The sequence below is a fragment of the Drosophila mauritiana genome, chromosome 3R (genome assembly GCF_004382145.1).
Source record: "Drosophila mauritiana strain mau12 chromosome 3R, ASM438214v1, whole genome shotgun sequence".
NCBI lineage: Eukaryota > Metazoa > Arthropoda > Insecta > Diptera > Drosophilidae > Drosophila > Drosophila mauritiana.
The window spans coordinates 12,355,020-12,378,171 of record NC_046670.1 but is presented as its reverse complement, the minus strand read 5'-3'; the positions used below and the strand labels follow the sequence as shown (position 1 = coordinate 12,378,171).

General features: G+C 43.0%; 3 protein-coding genes across 7 annotated transcripts in view; 2 read left to right on the top strand and 1 right to left on the bottom strand.

Moving 5' to 3' along the window:
- Window positions 1–5,744, top strand: part of LOC117143082 — a 30,482-nt gene extending 24,738 nt beyond the window's left edge. For 4 of the 5 annotated variants that reach the window (XM_033307555.1, XM_033307554.1, XM_033307553.1 and 1 more), the window contains 2 exons: window positions 2,072–2,258; window positions 2,360–5,744. In XM_033307555.1, the coding sequence (XP_033163446.1) occupies window positions 2,072–2,258; window positions 2,360–5,165 (2,993 nt within the window). In that variant the 3' untranslated portion in view covers window positions 5,166–5,744. Of the gene's footprint in view, window positions 1–1,101; window positions 1,195–2,071; window positions 2,259–2,359 lie in introns of those variants that run through there. The other variant, XM_033307557.1, reaches the window with a different exon arrangement.
- A 1,552-nt stretch (window positions 5,745–7,296) lies between these two features.
- Window positions 7,297–16,505, top strand: LOC117142720 (serine-aspartate repeat-containing protein F). Its single transcript, XM_033306882.1, has 7 exons — window positions 7,297–7,738; window positions 13,252–13,321; window positions 13,381–13,704; window positions 14,498–14,555; window positions 14,686–14,757; window positions 14,815–15,339; window positions 15,399–16,505. Exons 2-7 carry the CDS (start codon window positions 13,313–13,315, stop codon window positions 15,524–15,526), a joined length of 1,116 nt encoding a protein of 371 aa, XP_033162773.1. The 5' UTR covers window positions 7,297–7,738; window positions 13,252–13,312; the 3' UTR covers window positions 15,527–16,505.
- Window positions 16,506–17,781: 1,276 nt separating this feature from the next.
- Window positions 17,782–23,090, bottom strand: LOC117142719 (activin receptor type-2B). The gene is made up of 6 exons (XM_033306881.1): window positions 22,632–23,090; window positions 20,939–21,124; window positions 20,695–20,871; window positions 19,608–19,753; window positions 18,725–19,540; window positions 17,782–18,665 (listed from the first exon to the last, which is right to left on the bottom strand). Exons 1-6 carry the CDS (start codon window positions 22,675–22,677, stop codon window positions 18,486–18,488), a joined length of 1,551 nt encoding a protein of 516 aa, XP_033162772.1. The 5' UTR covers window positions 22,678–23,090; the 3' UTR covers window positions 17,782–18,485.
- Window positions 23,091–23,152: the final 62 nt, after the last annotated feature.

Sequence of the window (23,152 nt, the reverse complement as noted above, 5' to 3'; positions counted from 1 at the left end):
ATCTCGTATCTTGTATCTCTGTCGGGATGCAGCTGGGCGATGCGAGGTCCATTAAATTGTGATCGATCACAGCCGAAATGCCGGAGTATTTTGCAAATTGCAAATACGCAGCGCAAATCAACAGAGCTCCGCAAAGATGATGAACAAAGGGAGCATTTTGTCTTAACCAAAATGGAGATGCGATTTAACAATTACCAGATGTTCCCCCACTCTCAGTTATTCCGGAATATATAGTCCACGGACTGCGCTTTTTCCATTCCTTCCCTGCTCGCTGCAATTTTCAACAGCCGCGTTGCTGTCGCAAAACTGTCGTCTGCCATGTAATTGAGAAATAAATTTCAATGCAGCGACAGCCTCCTGCTCCTCCTGCCTCCTCCACTTCAGTCACAAAATCAAAGTTTTCCAACTGAAATGAAACAAAAGCCATTAAGGCCAAAGTCGGCGGAGGAGCGATGTCGTGCAGGATCAACAACTCAGAACTAATGTTTGCCAAATCTACCTAAAATCAACTTGTGGTTTGTCAAAACAAATTTTGAAATTTAATATAAGCAGCGGAGAATTTGAATGCTCGCCTTCAATATTTAAAAATATTATAAGTATGTGCATTTACTCAACTTTTTTTTCTGTGCCTGCGGACAGGATAAACTTTTATGTGGTCACAGTAATTAATCATTGAAAAGGGCCAAAGCAAAGCTTTCGCAAACTACCCACAGTTCCACTTAATTATGTTGTCACTGGGGTCGTTTTTAGGGGGCATCAAATAAAATTTGACAATATTTTGCATATGAAAACGAAGGCTGAAATGAAACGAAGCAAAATACATCAGTGGCCCCTCGTATTTTTGTTTTTCCACGTCATGTATAGTATAGAGTGGAGCTCCGGTTCCAGTTCCTTTGCCTCATAATGAGCACCAGCTGCAGGGCAGGGAACACATACTATATCTATATACATACGTATCTGGCAAAGTCGGGCAGGAAAAACAGAGAAACCGAGAAGCAAAGTGTACTGGGCGACAGGAAGAAAGAGCGAAATACAGATAGAGATACTTCTGCTGACGTCGCCGCCATTTGTGGGTGTCAAGAAGTTCAGATTCTGGCAAATGCAACAGTGGATTTCGGTTTGGCCAGGAGATAGCATCGCCTTGTCCTCCTCCATCCATGTGCGTGTGTGTGCAGCATCAACGCTTGAGTTCTTGTAAGTTTCGCTCCGAGGAGATTTATTTAAATGCGCTAAACGTGACTGAATTTATGGGGCAACCTGAAACTCAAGGAGGGAGAATGTCGCTGGGACAACAACTGATTAGTCCGGCCTAATTTATTTGGCTAAAACGGGAGGATAGAAAAATATGCCCCATCCGTAATTTATCTTGTTTTATTTAGTTTCATCTGGAGATCTCTTGTTTTCCTTCCACTAAATCCAAATCCAACCAGTCGCCGAGAGATTGTCACTGCGGAATGTCGGTGTGTGGAAAGTGCAATAGATTCCTGGCATTTTTTTAAAATGCTGTTGAGCAAGATTCGTGATTGATTATAAAATAAGAATCTAAAGATAATACATTGGGATTGCAGATTGTGAATGAGTGAGAAACCTGAAATATTAATGTGTTGCTTGATGGTGTATTTTCTCAATCAAAACCATTTTTGAAAACCTGCTGTGCTGAGATAAGAAACTTATCCGATCCACATGACACAGTGCCTCACTTTGGTATGCAATCACTTTCCCATTGAGTCCTTGATTATCGCACATTGAAGAATAGCGGCGCTTGAGCGGGCCAAAAAGTCAAATTCCACGAAGCGAAGTTAAATAAAAGTGTTCCGGGAGTAGGGTCTGTTTGAAGAGGTCACAAATCAAGTTGGTCAAATCCTAAGTAAACACATTATTTATCACAGACACAGACATTCTCTATATAAATATATATGTATGTGTTTTCGTATATATGGGAATGAAGATTATTCAGGGGTCGCCGTGGGCCATTGCTTTCTTATCAGCAGCAACTCCTCTAAGGCGGAGTCAATCGAGTTTTCGAGTCATTTTCACTGACCGTCCCACGATCTTTTTGCTCATTTTGCAGACAACTGCGGCAACGTGAACAACACGAGTGGATCGAGTGCATCCGGATTCCTGGGCTCCCCCGGCTACAACATGGACGACATCCTGATCATCACCGCCAAGCACAGCGAGCGCGCCTATTTGAGGGCCACTTTCCTGAAGAACCACTTCGACAAGATCACCAAACAGCGCGGACGGAAACCATTCAAGTGAGTTGAAAACAATAAAATATATGAAAAATAATAGTAATTATTAATTTGTACATTTCATTGACTAACTTACATATTTGGCATCTATTTATACCTTCTAGTTTTCTGCACATCAAAATTGACGATGGTCCCTTCAGCGAGGAGATTGCCCATAAGTACCAGAACACAGCTTTGCAGATTGTGATCCTCTGTCCCGCCCTACTGGCCCTTCCTCACAGCTTCCTGATGACCCAGCTATCGTCCATCATTCGCGTGGAAAAGGTACTGGCCATTTTGTTGGATGTCAGCGAGGACAAGGTGAAGGAGATGCACAAGTCGGCACTGCCCAGTTACTACAAGTGGCGTCGTTGCGTGGTGCGCGATAATGACCAGGTGCAGATCAGCAATATCCTGGGCATTGCCACCGATATCCTGGGACGCGCGTTGTGCCAGCGACCACCGTGCCAGGATAGCTCTGGCGGAGGAAGTGGTGGACTCTCGCGCAGCTTCTCTAGCTGCACCGAGGGATTCACTGTGCTGCCCAAGAAGGTCAAGCTGGGCCAAAACAAGGTGGTTGCTCTGCTGGCGGAACCGCTGGAGAAGAACGACACCCTTAAGCTGCTGGTGGAGAAGTCCGGTGAGCTGATCGAGCTGCGCAACTTCAAGTGCCGCAATCCATACACCCTGCAGTTCAATATCCCTGAGGCCTGCATGGAGATCTCCACCATGATCGAGATCCGCATCGAGAAGAACAACAAGAGTCTGGGTGCCAGACCCATCAAGTGCGAGAGCCGTCTGCGGGAACTGGAGCAGCTGCTGCGTATCGAGGACTCCCCAATTGAGTTCATGTGCCATGCCCTGGGAATTGGACCCGTGGAGCGGGATGCCCTCGATCAGCACTTGCTGCAGTGCTTCCAGCGCAACATGCCGCCCAACTTCCACCTGCTGAGTGGTCCCAGCGAGCGTCAGCCACACTTCTTCACCCGTCTGGAATCCAGTCCAGAGGAGTACCCCACATTGCTGCACTTCGCCGCCAGATGGGGCCTGAATCGCTTGTGCATCCAGCTGATGGAATGCCCAGGTGGTGACACCGCCTGCGGAGTAAGAAACTGCGCCGGACGCACTCCGGCCGAGTTGGCCGAACAGGAGGGCCATCACAAGTTGGCACAGAACATCGTCAGCTTCGCAGAGTTCCACGAACTGACCACCATGTATCATTACTTCAAGGGAGTGACTCCGCCAGGCGAGAGCTGTCCCAAGCCCAATGCCAATGTGGTGATTGAAGCACATCCTGGTAAGGCCGGAAAGACCAACAAGCCACCGAAGGAACTGCCCACGGCGGAGTACATGGAGATGTCCAGTGGATCGGAGCGGGAGAACACACCTGAAGTGAGGACCAAAACGGAAACCCTTGCTATCTCGAATCTCAACTATATCAGTGTGGAAACCGAGGACGAAAACCTGCAGGCTTCCGTGGCCGAAAAGAAGGTGGAATCTGAGAAGAAACTGCCCGAGGCTGGCAATCAACCCGGCCCCGAAAAGACCACCAACGAATTGAGGATCAACGAGCCACCCTACTATCAGTCCAAAGAGCAGAACCAGCAGCCAAAGGAACTCAAGAACCAGAGAAAATCCCTGGACGAAGTGGATGCGGCGCCTCTCTATCAGACCGACAAATTCAGCCAAGAGTGCTCGCAACTTTTGGAAAACCAACTGGGCAATGACTATGTGCTACAGCCCTCCAATGTGCCGGTGGCCCAGGATGATGGCAACTATTTGTTCCAGCCATCGAATAGACCCGTGGAGGAGCCCCTCCGGTTGAATCGGTGCACCAACAGACAGCCCGGATATGGAACACTGAAGCGCAGTGCCAGCGACGCTTCCGCTGCCAGTCACACAAGATCCAATGCCGACGATGAGCTGGCCGAGATTATGCACGATTTCAAGAACAACGTGCTATCCATTCGAGATGTGGAAGTGCTGGTGGAACGCTGGAAGCACCGCAACGATGTGCAGCAGAGCTTCCGGGAGAAACAGGATCAGATCGACCAGCTGCGACGTGAGTACGAGCGCATCCAGGAGCAGGTTAAGTCTCATCTGAAGCGCGAAACGCCCTTCGAGCGGATTAAGAAGTTCTTCTTGCGATCCAAGACACCTGGTGGAAACGACAGCCTGCTGGACGAGACCAAGTCATCGATAGCCACCAGCTGTAGCTTCAAGTCCGCAGGTGGCGTGAGCTCCACCGCTGGAGCTGGACGTCCCATCAGTTCGCTGAGCCTGCAGAGCGTGTCCAGCTCGAGTTCCTCCTCCGGCAGACTGAGCACCGGCAGCAATTGCAGTGGTGCCTCGCTGGGAGATTCAGGCACCCACTCGGATCACGAGGATCGTCGCTTCCCCCACTGCCGGATGATGGACAACTACATGGTGCCACCGACACCTAGACCCGTCTTCACGCCCAGCTCAACGCCCGGTGATGAGCGTCATCAGATTGTATTCCCCTCGCCCATGTCCAGTTGCCAGCGCTTGAACACACCCACCAGTCCCACGGGATCCGAGCACTATCAGATGTTCCCCTCGAACATACCCGTGTACGGCAGCCAGCCGTTGGTTGGATCCCAGAGCAGCAACTACCTGAACACCATCATGGAGGCCAAGGAGCAGGCGGAGACACAGCACTACCAAAACCAGAACGGAGTCACCCTGCAGCCCATTAAGCTGAACGAGCGCTCGAACATCATCTACGGCAAGCTGACCAAGAGCAGCTCCGCCAGCGGATGCAGCTCCTTTAAGCCCAAACAGATCCCAGTACCCTGTCCCCAGGTGGGCAGCATCGAGGTCCAGGCCGAAGTCTACCAGAATGTGGGTGACGTTGCTCCGGAGAAGGACTCCAAAACGGAGGAGGAGGCGCCAAACTATATGAACTGCTAGGCCATGCCAACGACACATATGCAATCGAAAGATTCGAAAGATTTTCATATATTGGTATTCGTTCGATTTACATGCGAGATTTGAATTTTGATCGAAATCGAAATCCTTAATATTTGCTTAGTCTGTAAGCTCATCCATTGCATACTAAATGAAAGGATAAAATGAGTATGAACTAGTTATCGGTATTCTAATTATATGTTTAAGATATTCGAAAGAGTGCCTTGGGCCTTTGAAGTTTTTGAAACTGAAATTGGACAGTTAGAACATCAGAGGTCTCAAGATCACTTCGGATTACTTGTATTATCTCTGTAGTCTTCGGTTTCAGCGACTAATTGTACATTTGTGAAACGATTGCAAGCAACCAAATCAACATATCGCTAGCCCTTAAGTGTAGATCCTAAGTCGATACCAACAAACCAAGCAGCTGACATATCAACGCGATTCATCCAACTCTAGGAATACCCCATTTAGCGCTAAGAATCCCACCTCTGGCATGCCGCTAAGCATGAAAAACTCGTTCATTCTCCACTGCTCAACCCGCAAAGTTAAACGCAATAAATTTTTTTATATATAAGCAAAGTCAAACCTATTTTCATTTGCACGTGCGAAGGACGTGGTGTTTGGTGTGGCAGGACTTGTGGGAGGCAAAGTGTCCGTGGCGAACAGGAAATCGTGCGGAATCCCTTGCAACACGCAAAACGGGATTGCAACTGCCAACGTAAATTTCCCTTTTTTCGGAAACAAACGCAAGTTTGCATTTATGCTGACTGGAATGAGTTTTCCACGCTTCCGCTCAAATAATAGAAAAGTGAAATGGGAAAGTGAAACGAGTTAAATAACAGAAATGCTTGTAGCTCTCTTTTCTGCTGACAATCTAATGGCCGCTTAGGGATTAATGCTAGCTGCAAAAAAATTACGAATAGCATTAATTCAGCTTATGACGGTCGGAAATTGTAATGGAAGTTTATGGAGCACTGCTTAAACAAAAATTATTGTACCAATCACCCCTTGACCTTTTTCGATTGTTGCAAATGTGCAAGTTCCATAGTTGAAGGACAGCCCAAGTAGATTTTTCAAGAATGCAAAAAGGCATTCCTTGCATTACACATCACAATATTTAATATTCAGATTAAAAATGATATTTGCTGCACCAATACCAGAGAGATTTCAATTTGTTCCTCCCCCAAAAGTATGCCACAAAAATGCTGAAAAGCGAAATGCGGAAACCTCATAGGAGTACCCAGCATCCATCCTCGTCGGGCTGCCGCGAGCATCCGCCACTCGAGGGCATACATGGATCCATATATGCAGTGTAGCTGAGGAACAAAAAAAAGACCACCATAAATGTATAAGCAAGGATTCGCACTAAGCCGGCATCTCTTAATTCACACTCAATGGGCCGCAAAAATCTCTCGCTGCGCTCCCGTTGCGTACGCTCTGCATAGTATTTTTCCCAGCTGGCTTGCCACTCGCGTTGCATGAACGCCCGCACTAACACTGATAAATCTATACCTTCACAAAAACACACACACACACAGAGACGGAGGGCAGACAACATGGCCACAATCAGTCGGCCATCAGTCTTTGGCCTGCACCATTTCCGTATCCGCTCCGCTCTGTTGTTTGTTTTGTTTCTCTGCTGTAACACAGCAATGGGGAGAGAGAGAGAGAGAGCGAGAGCGAAAGCTTTGTAAGAGCAGAGCTTTTATATAAAAGGTTTACAATATTCAAAATACCATAAAACTTACAAAGATATCAACATTAAATTTTTAAATTATTTTATATATAATAAATGAATTATTAATTAGTCTGGAAAAATAGGATTGCAACAATCAGTTTCATTATTCTGCGAATAATAATGTGTACAATCTAAATTTTAAATATTTATAAGAACGTAGGTCATTACTGAGAAAGGTCCAAAAAACCATTTCAGTAAAAATTAGCTCCAAAGTACCTTCATCATGCCCTTCACTGCTTACAGGGTATTCAAAAAACGGAGAGCTAAGCGCGTTGGGAGAGAGAAAGCTGGAAAAAGAGAGCGGGAGAGAGCCGAAAGCTTTCACTTGAGCAAGGTAAAAGCGAACAAGTGTGTATAAAAAGGACATTTCGTTCAGTCGTCGACTTTGTTAATTAAGCGAAACTGCGACGCAAAAAAGCGGAACAAATTTTCTTTGGCCACAGAGAAAAACGTTTCCATTTTCCGCTGCAACAAAGTGTTTAAAAAGTAAAACATTGTTTGCCATTTACTTGCATAAAAAACAATAGTGCATCTGAAAATTGAATGTTAGCGCGTAACCAGTGAACCAAAATCGAAGGACGTGTTTTGTGTGTGTGTAAGTTTGTGCAAAGAAAACACTTGCAACCATTTTTGCAGCTTCAACTGCGTAGAAGCCAGGGAAAGCACACGTTAATTACATTATACCCACGCCGCAGAATCTTTGATTCGCTGAAAGTCCTGGGACTCAGTGCTAATTAATCCTGGGACTTGCTGCTTCCACAGCTGCGAAAAATCCGAGAGGCTGCAAATGCATTAAGCAGGTGGACGGAACACCGCACACCGTGAATAATTGAAGGTAGGTGAAGTTGCCCTGTCAGCAGGCCAGTGAAACTGATGCCAGATTTCAACCCACATCACCGCCACGAATCCACGCATTAACCTTCGTCCTTGGCGGGAATTGTGTGCTCTTCTGGTCGGCATTTTTGTATATTTTAATTATTTATTTCTGCCACTCGAGAGCGGCAACGGTTGCCACCCCAGAGTGCCGAGCACTCGAAACTTTCTGCACAGCAACACATTTTTAATGATGTGCTAAACGATCATCTCGAGGCCCATGTAAATTTTTCACTTCGCAATGCGGAGCTTAACCCCTTGGGTTTTCATGTGACATATTTGTAAAATTTAGATGCTGGCAAAAGCGAATGTCCTATGGCCAAAAATAATGGAACGTTGTTGTTGTCTAATTATTTTATGTACTTAGCTTCCGGTTTCACTGTCTAGAAATTTACAAGAATTCACATTTTTGAATGACTAACTTAAACAAATAACTCTAGTTTTACAAAAGTATTGGGTTTAAGTACGTATAAATCTTGCCATTTGATAAAAAATATATAGATTGATATAAATAGATAGAAAGGAATGTATTTTTTTTTTTGCCCCATAAGGAGGATAACCATTGGGGTTATCTTTTTGCTGAGTTAAAATCTGCAGAAATATATATTGCAGCTTAAGATCAATAAACAAAAAGTCTAAAAGTGAAAAAGAATTTGTTGTAACACTTAAAGCGCCAAACTCTGCAGACTGGTGACTTAGTGCATATATTATTTTCCGGGTATGTGACAATCACTTCACTGGTTTTTTGTTTCGGGCTCTTCTTGGCTTGTCATCAGCGTCTTTGGGTCGAGTTGGCGGGCACTTATAAATATTTCAAGCAGTCAAAGCTGGGCTGTGTAGGTCCTGTGTGTCCTTTTCCTAGCAAATATGTAAGCAGCCGCAACTTGTTAGCGTGTGTGCTGCACAAACAGTAGCAATCGTCAGCGTTTCCGCTTCGCTTTCTGTGTCAGCCAGCGGCTTTTTCATCCTCTTCATCATTTTCTTGGCCAAGAAGCCGTCGCATTGTTGCTATAATTTTAATTACCACTTGGGCGACTTTTGCGCCGTGAGTCGGTGAAAAAGAAACTCAGTGTATGAGTGAATGAATGAATGAATGGCACAAGACAGGCTGCCGAGTGGAGGCTAGAAAGCATCTGAAAGGCAGAGTGCACTATACACACCTACGTGTGTATGCGTAGCTCGCATATATAAATTCCGGTTTAGGTATAATGCAGAACCGACAAACAAAAACCCTTGCAATACAATGCGAACAATTCCAGAGAAAAGCCGCATTGTTATGGCAAAGCCACAGACAACTGGAAAATATTGCGCATACGCCGCGTATGGCTGCCACTCAAAGTTATGCTGCGTATGGGAAATGTTACACACAGCATAATTGCTTATTTGCCGCTTCGGTGGCGATCTAAACCATATTCGGTTTAGACACAGACGAATAGATAACCATCCCCCATCCGCCAAGTATCGATTGTAATTCATACAAAGCCAATGACCACAGCGAACTGCCCAAATGTCCGTCCTTGGGCGTTCTGTTGGTGGGTGGCAGCAAATTAAACTTTCTATAGACAAGTTTTTCGGTCTACAGAAACTTTTTCTTTGCCATATTATAATACCTAAGGAGCGATAAAATATGAGAGCAGCTTGGCACCCAAAAGACGTGGCTTCAAATGGGGTTGTATTTGTTTCCATTAAAGTAGATACTTGAAATTTTGGCCATCTACAAGATTTCCCTGGCGAATATTAAAGTACTTTTAGTTTTCCTAATACAAGTTTGCCAGGAGAGTTTCGAAAGTTTTGGCATATTTAATGTTATGGGTTGTCAATTCAATCGACCGTCATTTTATGAGAGTACTAGTCAAAGTTTATTGAATTTTTTCGACAACCATTCCTCATATTTTCAGATTCCTTTGAATTTCTAAATCCAATTTTTGCTGGGCTTAGAAAATAAGCTCACACAAGCCACTTTACATTGATTGGAAGAGCCAAAGTTCCAATGACTATGTAGTTAGCAGTCAAAAGCATACGAAAGGTACTTTTTGAACACTGCTACCATAATATTCGGGCAACGAGTAAAAAAGCCAGTTAAATGGCCAACGCTTGGCAGCCGCTCAAAGAGCCGCAAACGTAATTGCAATAGCGATAACAACGTTTTTAGGACGATCATTATAATCATGCAATTTGGCCCACGTCCTTTCAAGGACTGGACGCTTTCAGCCAAAGGAAGAAAATATTTACAAAGAATTGTTATTGCCGTTTGCTAAGTCGTTTGACTGTGCTGTCCCACGAGCATATTTATACACTATCATAAATTCGCCTTTTATTGACAACATTTTGCCAGGCGACACCACAGAACGAAAAACAAACTTTATTCTTCAGGTTTTTATGCTTTAAGAACACCACATTTGTGAGCTTTAAATTAATGCCATACTCTTGGAACAGGTTCACTTAAAGCAGGATTATTAAACAACAAAATTAGCTATTTATTAATGAATATGGTGAGTAGCTTACCAATTTTATAACTTACCGCCAATAAATTTAAATAGACACCACAAATAAAGGTAACATTAGGCGAGTTTAGTTTATTAAGATTAATACAAAGTTAGGGATGCAAAAAGTGTTGATTTACACATAAGGTTTTTTACTCTGCATTTATTGGCCTGGCCAGATGGGTTTTGCCGGCACTATTTGCCGGCTAACAAATGTATTAAGCGAAAAACTCATTAACGGCATGTGTTGTGACTGGCCAATGGCAAGGACCTTGGATTCGGTAGTGTCAGCTCCTTCTGTTGGCCAGTTAGTTAGTTGTTGGCAGGCGATGGGACTTCGACTACATATTGCATGTTATTTTGGCTCAAATAAGCCCCAACAGGCCGGCAATTTGGCAAACATTCGTATGGGCCTAGCTGGGGATTGGTATCGCAGTCAACCCATTTAAGTGTTTGTTATAAATTATTCGGCGCATTTTCAAACTGGACAACCGAATTGCAGTAACGGCAATGGCTTTTTATGCAATTTTACTGCACTGTGGCCGCCATCTGACCCCATGACGCATTTGCAACATACATACGCTCACTATGTGGCACAAGTGGCTCACATACATAACTTTCCGGTTCGCCAACTCTAGATTTGGCCCAAAGTAAACGGGGTTGGTTGCCGTTTAAATTCGGGTACGGCCAGCCTTTGAATGGAAATTCAATTTGCCCGCAGACATTTTAATTATGCAAATGAAAATGATTTGAGTTCGTAGCCAGCACCTGTTTGTGGTCTCATCATAGACAAAGTTTCCCCTTTTAAATTTCTTACCACGTCATTGCAAATACCGACAAATTGGTAGCTGCTCTTAAAATCACATAAATTGTGGCTTGAAAGAACTAATTAAAACCACTTAAGGGGGCCATCATTATAGCTATAATTTGTTGATAGCATAATGACAATAATTTATAGTTGTCTATAAATTACGTACCGCATTGTCTGCTTTTGAAGGTTAAAATAATCGCAATTTTTGTATTAATACATAGAAAATAATACGTTAATAAGTATATATTAAATAAATACCCCTCCCAACAGAACTATTCGAGTACTTTTTTCTTGTTTCTTTAGTTGGTTTCAAATCTCGAAACTGACAAAAGCGGAACTTTAGTTTATAACAGCTTTAGGAAGTTTCGAAACGTTGAATTACTCAGAAGAAAACTTGTTTTGAAATTAGTTTTTCCACTCGTGTTAATTGAGCTCCACTGAATAAGTTAGTGCTTAAGACCGGAAAAGTAAAGGGTTTTCTGTAAAAGAGGAAAGCTAAAGCTGTCATGAGAATTGTGGCACATGGTGAGTAGTCGCAAAGTACTTTTAAAAGCTTTTTTCCAAAACAGTTCCCCCAACGAGCAACATGTCCTTTTTCGCAACCTTGTAAAAGTCTGGGCTGAAAATTAGCAAAAAAAAAAAGAATACAGATATACTCGTACGATTGGGAATATGGCTGCAGTCATGAGATTGAGTTTGCGTGACAGGATGAGCCAGACATGTCTGACATTTGGAAATGCCAGAAAGGATCAACCGACGAGTAAACAAATCGCAGACAATTGACTGACTGACTGACGTGTTGTTTGCAGAGGCAGAAAGAGAAAGCACGTCACCGGGCGACAGAGACGGGTGACATGAGCCAGCAATTAGGATTCAATGCATTGGGTATAAAATACAATTAAGGGCCATTTGGAGCAGTAAACAAGCAGTGAGCAGCGAAAGCCATGTCCGTTCGCTTTTGGCTACAGCACGTTGCAAGATGGTTATTATTATTTCAATTATGGGTATTGATTTTACAGCCAAAAGGAAAGTACACGGAAAAAAAGATTTTGCATCGAAAATCAAGACGTGTTATAAAGACTCGTCCCAACAAATTAAAGTAAAGATTTTTGATTATTGCTAACTATCAAGCATGTTTTTTTTTTAGTAATCTAATTATTATATTTTTTATTAATTTGTAATTCCTTATTTTCTTCGTGCACTTCAGAAACCAAAACCTCATAAGTAAATCATTCGTCTGCTAGGCATTAAATTGGGCAAATTTATTGTTTTTAGTGACGACCCTCGAGTCCTTGACTGCGAGCGCTTTCAATTATTGAAAGGAGCAGACAGCCGAAACACACACACACATGCACACAGGGATACTCACGCACACACTTGCACTTCGATGGCTGTCTGCAAATGCTGCATAAATAACCGAAAAATTCATTGCATACCTCGAGGCGTGGTGCATGTCGTTCGCCAATTAAAGGCCCGTTTGCAGGGAAGAACGCCAACAATTCCGCTCATTTGGCCTCTTCGCACTTGGCTTTCGCAGCCGGCGAATACTCGTATGTTCGCGTGTCGAGTTGGCCTATTCAACTAGTTGGCCAAAAAGAGAGAAGCCGCCGGCGATATTCCCCCAAAAGCCCCTATCAGCCGCTTCATTGAATTTCGCTTCTTGTGTAGAAAGTTCACTGCAGGAAAAAATGAATAATTGTTTTAGTAAAAATAATTGGATGTTCAAATTTATTTAAATTTTACAACAAAAGAATCTACTTTTGGCGAGAGACCTTCTTTTCATGCTTACAAAAATAAATGTAAAATTAAAACAAAATTATCAACTCTAAAATCCCATAAATTAGGCCTCATTAAAATAACAAGAGATTATGTTATTATTTTGAATGTAGTATTAAATTTTCATCCAGTGCAGTTGGGCTAAATTTATATATCGGTTATCTGGATGGCGAATGTCTGCGCTCATCCACGGGAAGTGAAATTAGCATTTGACATTTAACGAATTTCCAACGCTCTTTGTTGCCTGCTTTTTTCTTACCAACTTGCCTAGACACTGAAGGTCGAAGGTAGGGCAATCCAATTACGGATAAGCATCGAAATCGATAGCGTTGCTGCACTGCGGTCCCTTCCAATCTAGATCAATTGCAATTCAAATTTATTCACTTCTTCTAATTGCCATTTCAGACAAGGCAATGAAAATGCTAAATTGAAGATAGCTAACATTTTCAAATTTCTATCGGAGATCATGTCAAACGTGAGTATTTCGCAGAGAGCTCAGTACCTAAGAGCATGAATTGAAATCACTTTTTGCAGCTCCTCTACATGGACAAGTCGAATGGCAATGGCGTCTATGCGGTTAGGCCCAACAGCAGCAATGGCCACATGGACAACGATAATGGCCTAAACGGGTCAGGTGGTGTTCCTGCCACCACCTCTACCACAACAGCAACTGCAGCAGGTGCAGCCCTGATGGCCACAGCTAACAACATAAACATAATGAACGGAGCTGCCGCTGCAGTCGCAGCTTCCGCTTCCGGTCTGCCCACTTCCGCTTCCAGCGAGGACCTCAGCCAAAGCCTGTCCGAGTACACAGATGCCGACGAGAGCGTGTCCGCGCCCACTGAGTTTCTCGCCGAGGTAAAAGCATTTCAGGTTAACCAAGTCCCTCTAAACTTGCCACCAAGTTAGCCAGCTAAAGCTTCAGTACAAATAGCCAAAGTTTTAGTTTCTACTTCCGCACGAGCGAATTTTAGGTGTATATGCAAATAAGGGTGAATATGCATAGGGGTGGCAGCAATTTCAGCTTATCAATTAAATGGATGGTCAGTGGGAGTGTTAAAGATAAAAGATAATAGGGATTTAGAAAGGAGTATCAAGCTTTTGAAGTATTAAAAACAACATTTTGAGACGTTCTATAGCATGTCAAAGTTGTATTTACAAAACAATTATCGCATGCTAATAAGCTTATGCTTGCCCAACCCTTTGGTTTTCCTACAAAAAATCCATTAGATTTCACTCATTATCCTTATCCTAGCGTGGCACAGTTACCCTTTGTTTTGCTCGACACCAAAAACAACGAGGATCCTTGAGGGGAACTTATGCAAATGCAAATTGCTGCGCTGCCAGCGGAGATTGCGGATTTAAGTTAAAGTCCTTTCGAAAGGATTACGGCACCGAGCGCAATTGGCCAGCTTATTGATTGCTAATAAATTGCTTTCGAGCGCATTCAACTTTCAGCAGAGTCAACTTTTTTGTCCTACCCACTATGTGGGCCAGTAGATCGAGAGGAAAGGGGGTGTAGATACATATATGGTATAAGCCTTTGTTGTTGAGATGTTATGAGAATTTCAAAAGGATTTGTTGGCATTCCCTTAAACGTGTATTGTGCAACGCAGCGTATTATATTGTGCGTTTCTTGATTCTCCTGCAGTTCCTGTCCGCCGTGATGCTAAAGGACTACAAAAAGGCATTGAAATATTGCAAATTGAGTGAGTAGAATACAAAATCAGATTCCAAAGTATGTCACCATGCTTCCAAGAGTTCGCTTTTTGAGTCTGAAATTCAATCTACTGGGACTTTTATAATTTATAATTTATAATTTTATTCGCACCGATGCAGTCCTGCAATACGAGCCCGACAACGCCACGGCCAAAGAGTTCTATCCCCTCATCCTGGACAAGTTGCGGGCAGGTAGGTGCGCAGATGAACGGTGTGGTCAGTCAATTAATACTTATCTCGTTGCCCCAGTGGCCACATCCAGCGACAGCGATGAGAACTACAATAAATCTTCATCGCCCGACTTGGCTTTGGATCTGCATGTATCGGATGTGGAGGCTGACGTGGACGAGGATGAAGCAGGAGATGCTGACGGGGATGGGGATGCAGATGCGGATGGCGATGGCAGCGAGAGCAGCAACAATTGTTCCGAGGAGGAGGATAATGGATGGGGGGATGATGAGATAGACAACGTGGATGTGATGGATGGCGAGGAGGAGAGCAGCAGCAGTGGCGATGACTTCGATTTGCCCATCGACGATGCAGGCCAGGATCCAGCTGCTCTGGCAGTTCACGCCCACCATTCCCATAACCACTCGCACTCCCACAACGATTCGGGATCCTCGAGGAATTCATCCAGCGGCGGAGGAGGACGCAGCGACAACACCACACATTCCTACTCCAGTTTGCTCCTGGAGGAGGAGGACGATATCGTGCCCGTGAGCCTTAACTTTGGCCTGAAGGAGCACACAGCAGCTGACCTGGACGTGAGCAATGGTAAATGAGTGATTAATCAGTATTTCCGTACATCGACCTCATAAATTCCTTCATTTCAGGCAACAAGGTACCCTCCGCCTCCTGCAGCGACTCCGAATCCCCGACAGAACCGCTCACCCAACGCCTGGCGGCCATCCTGCGCTCTAAGTGCGGCGTATCCGGTGGTGGGTCAGATGGGACCTACTAAATCCATATATATGTATACTCGTATATACTCAATCCCAAACTGTGCAGAAATTATTTTGTTGTGGATAGTGCTGACGATTTGCTTACAGAACGATGTTTGATTTCTTGCCCGCTGCACAGGGGCATCTATATATTCTTGTATAACGATTTATATAAACACACTCCACCCTTTGCCCGGCTAGTTTTTCCACTAGTGCGATCGCTTTACGAACCTAGAAACCGTCCCTAACTGCATACTCTCGTATCTCGTATCTTGTATCTTCACTTGCAAAGTTTTCTCCCTAGGACAAACATATCGTACAAACTCAATAAGTACTTATATATACATCAATACCTATTTATACTATATATTGTACATGTTAAGCCTAGAACCCAATAAAGATATACTCGATACAGTAAGCTGAGCATGGCTAAGGATTAGATGATTATACACACACACGGAATGCGAAACCGAATCAATATAGATTTACATAGATTTACAAGTATATATTTTAGTAAGACACCCATTCAGAACGCACAGGACTTGGAATGCTTTACATTTTTGCATTTGATAGAGATCGATTTTTTCCCCCAGGATATAGAAAGAGAGTTGCGAAGCCAAGGATAAGTCTGATATGTCTAAAAAACAGACGGAGGATGGAACGAACGATCGTAGAACTACAACTGAAATGGTCCAAAGTCACAAACTACGTAGAAGATTGTAAATAGATATATTTTGTATCAATTAAGCCTGTACTAGAGTCTATATATTCGTTCGATTTCGTTGTATAAGTTAATCAGGGACATAACTCTAAAAACTCCCCCAGTAATAAACCGTATATTTAATATTATTCATATAAATATTTGTATCTGATATGTGTAGCTCCTGGCTAAGTTTTCCTATCTGTATTGTTGAATTATATAATCCAGAAGGTCTGAATGTTTACGGAAGACAATTGTAATAAAAGTGGCAAGAAAGCTGGAATAGAGTCGTTTTTTATTAAGGAAAACCCGGTGATGAATTGTTTATCAAACAGTTGCATTTTTATTTTAAATCCGTTATTATCAAAGATCTGTTTTTAATCGTAAACTTCTTAACATGACATGCTATCATCTCGTATATGTTTTTCGCATATTGGTTTTTATAAAACTTTGCTGATGATATTCGAAAATGGGGTGTTTTAAAAAGATTTTCTTATGAATTTACTGTTTATAAACTCGTTTCGGTTTTACTTATGAAATGCATTAAAAAATATACCAAAATTGCTGTTGGCTTGTTATTGCCTTGTATAATGCTATAAAAATTTCTCTGCAAATCTTTTTTGAAATAATCTATTTATATTATCTTCCACTATCCCATTTAGCAATCTGATATGTAACAAACTACTTTGATTAAATATTTCTTTCCTTCGCTCTTTAAATACTTGTTGTTTTTGAATTCGTTTCTTATTATCTTCATTATCATTATGATGTTTCAGCACCAATGGAAACTATACAAATTAAATACAGCATAACAAAATTCGTTCTATTATTAAGATTATGTTGTTTGGTTTTGTTTTTGCGTAATAAACTATTTTTGTTGTAAGTTGCTCAAAAAAATCAGGTAATGAAGCTTTGTTTGTTTCGTTTTGTTCTGTGTTGTGTATCGTGTTTAGTTGATATCTTAACTGATAATCCAAAAGTATTTCAGATGCTTAGCCATTGATGAGAACTGATGCTGCGCAAAAAAGTTTCAAATAACCCGAAAGATAATACATTTCGCCAAGACTCTCTTAAATAACTATAGCTCGACATACATCTTGTTTGGCTAACATTATAAGACATACTATCCGTTTAACAATGTTTAACATACTTACTCATTGTGTTTAGCTCTAATTTCATACAGTGTGTGCATACCTCTTGGGCTGAATATTAACTTTGATTTTTTTTAGATTTAATGCTGGCGATGAGTCGCAGCGTGTGCTTCATATAAACCTGCTAGACTGCGTGTGTTCCGTATGCCTATGCGTGTATGTGTTGTGTGTATATATAAAGAGTATAGTTCATATTTTATAATGTATGTATATGCGCTTAAGTTAGATTCTTGTTAAAAAGAAACTTTCCTTTGAAAACTTCAGGTGTTGCTTGTACTGTCCAGTAGAATTAGAATACAATTACATAATTACACACTTATTATGCTTACGCGATTTCTGAGGGTCATTGGCACTACGATTTGAAAATAAAAATTAAAAACAGAAGTATAAAACAGACAAAATAATAAAAATCAAATGGTTAGGATGGAGTTTAAAGTATTTTTATTTAAAATACAACATTAAAACGCATGCACGTTTGAGCGCGAAATAAAAACGTTACAACTAAAAAGTAAATTAAAATTGTTAAATCTACTTTGAAAATAACTTTAAATATAAAACTACTGCTATATGAAGGCATTCGATAACGTACAAATAAAATTATACTTTAAAAGGCTTGACGATAATTTTCAACAGTTTACATATGCACACAGACTACTGCCAGAGGGCAAAACAAATTGTACGTTATATGCATGATTTATATAGAACTATGTATGGTTATCAGTCAATGAAGTCAATGTCGGATGAGCAACTACCACTATGCACATATCGCCACTTCTAATGCTCTTTGTTCAAAGTTGCTTAGTGTACGTTTACACTCATTTCCAACAGATTTAAGATCTCGTGTTAACATCGAATGGGTCGATTTATAATTTAAAGAAAATAATAACAAAGAATCGTTGGCGTGTTAAGCTTTTAGTTTTTCCCTTAGAAAAAGTTATACCTTACACGACTTCTTTCGTATAAATCAACCCATTCCATAGCTGCTTATGATGGTACTACAAACTATTAAACTACAAACGAAACGTCTTACGACCTCGACGATCAACTATCCACTACGAAGCTAAAAGCTTCAACTGATTTGTTGCAGAGCCACAGATCCGCTGGCTGGTCTGTGGCTTAGTACCGCTTCTATAAGCAATTCGTAGATTCCTTGGCGTCGTCAATGTTGGTGTGGTTCTTGATCAGCAACTGGGTTGAGGGATACTTGTTCAGCTGCGCAAAGCGTTCCATCACACAGGAAGAGCTAAGACGGGCCTCAGCGTCGTGATCCCAGCACTCCTCCATTGTGTCGCAGAATACATTAAGTCCCTGCAAGGAAGTACAAGTTATTTTCATTGACTAAAAGCATTATCTGAAGTCACACTCACCGGATGAGCGCGCCAGGAGTTGAGCAAACGAGGGCGCAGCTTCTTCATTACCACACTCTCCTGAACTTCGTCCAGCGACGGCCTCTGACCCAGCTCGGCCTCAAAAGGCAGCAGGAACTCTCCGACAGGTCCGGCAAAGTCACACCGTGACACCATTTCCCAGAGGACTAGGCCACATGCGTAGACGTCTATGCGTAAGAAAGCGTCTCTATTGAAATTGATGGCACCCTCAAGCACCTCTGGGGCCATGTAACGTCGAGTGCCTACTTGACCGTGTGTATCGCCGCAGGGCTTGCCTGGCTGGAATATCATGGCCAAACCAAAGTCAGCAATACAGGCCGTCAGATCGCTCTTAAGCAGTACGTTCTTAGACTTGAAGTCTCGGTGAGCTATCGATGGTTTTAGCCCATCGGTCTTTGAGGCCGGGATCTCCTCGTGCAGATGTGCCAGGCCATTGGCCATGGACTCGGCGATGCGGCACAGCTCTGGCCATGATATCGTGTGCGATTTGAGGTAGTCGCACAGTGATCCGTTATGCTGGTAGGTGGATATCAGCCAATACTCCGGCTTGTCCATGTGCTTCTCAACGCCCAGGAATTCGAGGATGTTCGGGTGGCGCATGCGCGGCAGCTTGTAGATATCGTGCTCCGTGGTCCACGATTCTTTTTCCTGCATGCGAAAGATCTTGACGGCCACATCCTGATTGTTGAGCTTGGCTTGCCACACATCACCGAATCTACCACTGGCCTTCTGTTCCAGCAGCTGAATGGGACGGTTGCTGAGCAATGGCGAGGAGTTTGTGATCTCAGCCTCGTGCTAAAGGGTTTAATTTTGCATAATTAAAATTTATATTCGCGGCAAAATCACAAAGACCTCTACGTACCGTGGGTATCTCGTTAAAGTGCGCCTGCTTGCGGCGTCGGTAGAGAAGAAGGCCCATGCCAACGATGACCATGAGCACGCTGAAGACGGAGGTGCCAATGTAGATGTATATCAAATTGCTGCCGTCCTGCGTCTTCTCCTTGGGCACTGCAACGATACAAGGACACACACGGGAACGAACATTAAAGAGGGCTTTAAACGCTGCCTTGCCACAGGTGAACAACATCTCGAGTGGCGGCATGCACCACCTGCAGCTGCTGGGGTTGCTATGAAAGGCAAAACGAAAACCAAAAAACGAAAGTTCGCCCCCAATTTCGCATCTCTTTTTCCCCTCATTTTGTTTCGAGATAAAAGCGAGCTAGGCCCAAGAACAAAACAACAAAGAGCAGGGCACAAAAGACGCCCTGGCAGCACAGGGCTTCGAAGTCAAAGGCAGCAACAACACCCCAAAAATAAAAACAAGAAAGGATGCTAGAATGAAGTCACTCGACTCTGGAATACCTGGTATTAGATAACAGATACTCTATCCCATAGTTGTGTGGGTTAAGGATGCAAGGAAATTAAGTTTTATTAAAAAACAGTAGAGTCTAATCCTATGAAGCCTTCATAATCAAAGTGAAATAAATTGGATTTCTACCAATTAACTACCTCTTTCATTTGCATCCTTCAAAGCGAACGCATTATACCCGATCGCTTAAGAAGTACCTTACTATAAAAATAAAAACGAACCAGCGAACGTGCACAGGAGGGCAGAAATTGCAACACATGCGGCTCCAAAAGGGGGTTGCTGGAGGCTGGGCATGGAGAAAATGATGGGGGAGCGGGCGCCACTTCGCGTCAAGAGTTCGTTAACACGAAAAACGCTGCCTCGGATGCGAGGAGTGGTATTTTGTAGGCGAAGCCTACGCCCTCTTTTTGCAACTTGAAGATGCAATAAAAATACAAAAAACAAAACGAAATAACAAAAACAAACAAAAAATATATGCAAACGGAAAAATAACAAAATTGGGGTAAACACTCCAAAGACAAATCCCCAGCAGCAGCAAACGTTAAACCGAATCTGAATCCGAATCCGGATCCGAACCCACCTTGTGTGGTTGCCTCCGTGGTGCTTTTAATATATTTCTGGTTGGAATTGCACCGCGATCCCTTGCAGCAGCAAAAGTGGATGTTTCCCTGCCGTGGCTCCGCACTGGTCACGCACTCCGTCTGATTGCACTCGTGCATGTCCGTGAAGCAGCCCTTCATCTTGGTGCGCAGGATGCCTATGGGTACGGAAAAATTAAAATTAATCAGTATGCTTGAAACAACTTCATCTTCTGCCCGGCTCACCCGTTGTCTCGTTGACCGACCAAAGGACATAGCAGCTGGGAAACTTATCAGCCTCCATCTTACAGTGCTCTATCCGTGTTTCACATTGCTGCGTTGTGTTGCACATCTTCTCGTCGAAGTGTTCGCATTCTATGATCCCGTGACTTCCGGGCAGAATAGATCCATGGATTCCAATTAGGCAGCAGACTAAATGAAGACAATGAAAATGGATTATTAATCTTTCGAGTTTATCTATGTATATTTAAAGCATATATTTGAGCAGTCCTAAGACATGAGTACAGACTTTCAAAAAGTTAATCATAATATTTCCCTATGCATAAACGTAGTAAAAGATCAAAGTTAATGGAATTATCGGTTGGAAGTGCTCAAAGGGTGGGCAAATAAAGTCGAGCCTATTTGGGGAATAAGACTGAAAGGGAGGGCGTTCAGCGAGCTCTTTGTGGGCGCCATCCTTTGTACACATATCGCATGCCCAGGAGTAGCAGGAGTAGCGTCCTAAGCTGGGGCCTCTGCCATTGAAAGCCACCCCATTTGGGCACGGAATTAGCCCCACTGGCCACACACCAGCCTTTGAGTGGGCATGGCCCCAATGCACGGATATGCAGTGCACAGTGGGCCTGATGTAAGGTTTCTAGAAAATCGGAGTTCATCTGTTTTCATTCTTTAATTCGAATTAATCTGTGATCCTCATTCAAATACCCAAATTAATGTTGATAAGAATTAAACTGATAATTAACTTTTTAAATGTATAAATAAAAATAATTTTATTTTGAAAAAGTTTATTGTAACGAGCCTGCGATATATTGATTGATATTCCTTGACCACTGGCTAAGCAAACTGTTTTTAATCCTTTGCCACACTTTTCGTCCCACTGTCCTTTAGGTAATCGGATCGCTGACTATGTGTGTGTGTTCGTAAGCGTGCATGCTTTATAGTAAAGTAGATACATAAGCAGGCACATTATGCACACAGAAAGGGATGGGTTTAAAGTGGCGCTTGTGCGGAAAAAGGAAACAGCAGCAGCAGAAACAACAACAACAACAGCAGCAGCAACAGGGGAAGAGAGCGCACTGCGCCACGGAAAGAGAGAGGGCTATGGCGAGCAAAAGAGAGGGAGGCCGGTGGAGCAAAAGGGTGGGAGAAACCAGAACCAGCCATACAACAAGTTCCTAATGCAGCAAAATCCATTCAAAGAAATGCTCAGCGCACACACACACATGGATCAAGATTGGGAATTAGGTATCCGATCGATTTATACCGAGTATGCGTTTGGGGCTCAACATATGAATTCGAAGTACCCACTGTCAACAATTCTTACGATATTTTACTACACTTTTATAGTATATTGTTGGTGCTTTAATTGAGTATCTAGTGGATACATATTTACTTCACAAATAGATTTGATACCCAGCGTTTACATTCGATATATATAAACGGAAAATAACAATGGACAAAGATATCACAAAACCTATATATTTTTCAAGCGCCATGTGATATTAATAAAGTAATAGCATTACGCATTGCATATCATCGAAAATCACGCACGAATGGTTACAAATCGAAGTCGGCTTGCATTACAGCGGAAAATCGGAAGGCAGAGACAAAATATAGTATTATATATGTACATGGTATAGCGACTGGGAATTAAGGCGCCAATAAGTATGCACCCACACACTTGCAGTGCAATACATACCCAGCGTTAGCTGCGCCGTTAGATAAAGCAGATCGTATTTGGACATTGTTATCGCCTGGGCCAACTTGTTTACAGCACTCGTTGCGTATACGTAACGCGAATATTTCGATGTTTCGGGGACAGGTGCAGTGGAGTGGAGTACTGGGTACTGGTATTATTATTTTGGCACAGAGTTCCTGTTGTCTTCGCACTTTTCGAGTACAGCACTAAGTGTGTATGTGTGGGTGGACGAGTGTGTGTGTGGTGCCTTGGCAGCGATTTTGCTGGCCACACGCCGTTTGCATGCGCATTTCCGCGGTTTTTCTTCGACTTTTCACCGCGACTCAATCTTAAGCTAAAGCGGCACAGTTGAAAAAGTGTTTGCACGCTGCACTTTTCAGTTTTTCACAGGTCTGCGGGCCTGTTTTCAAGCGATTTTTATGCGAGCACGTCTTTCGGTTCGATTAAATCTTTTTTTGTCGCAACGGGGCGGCGATAGCGATGGCCGATAGGCGATAACTGACCAGGGCTGGTTGTAAGAC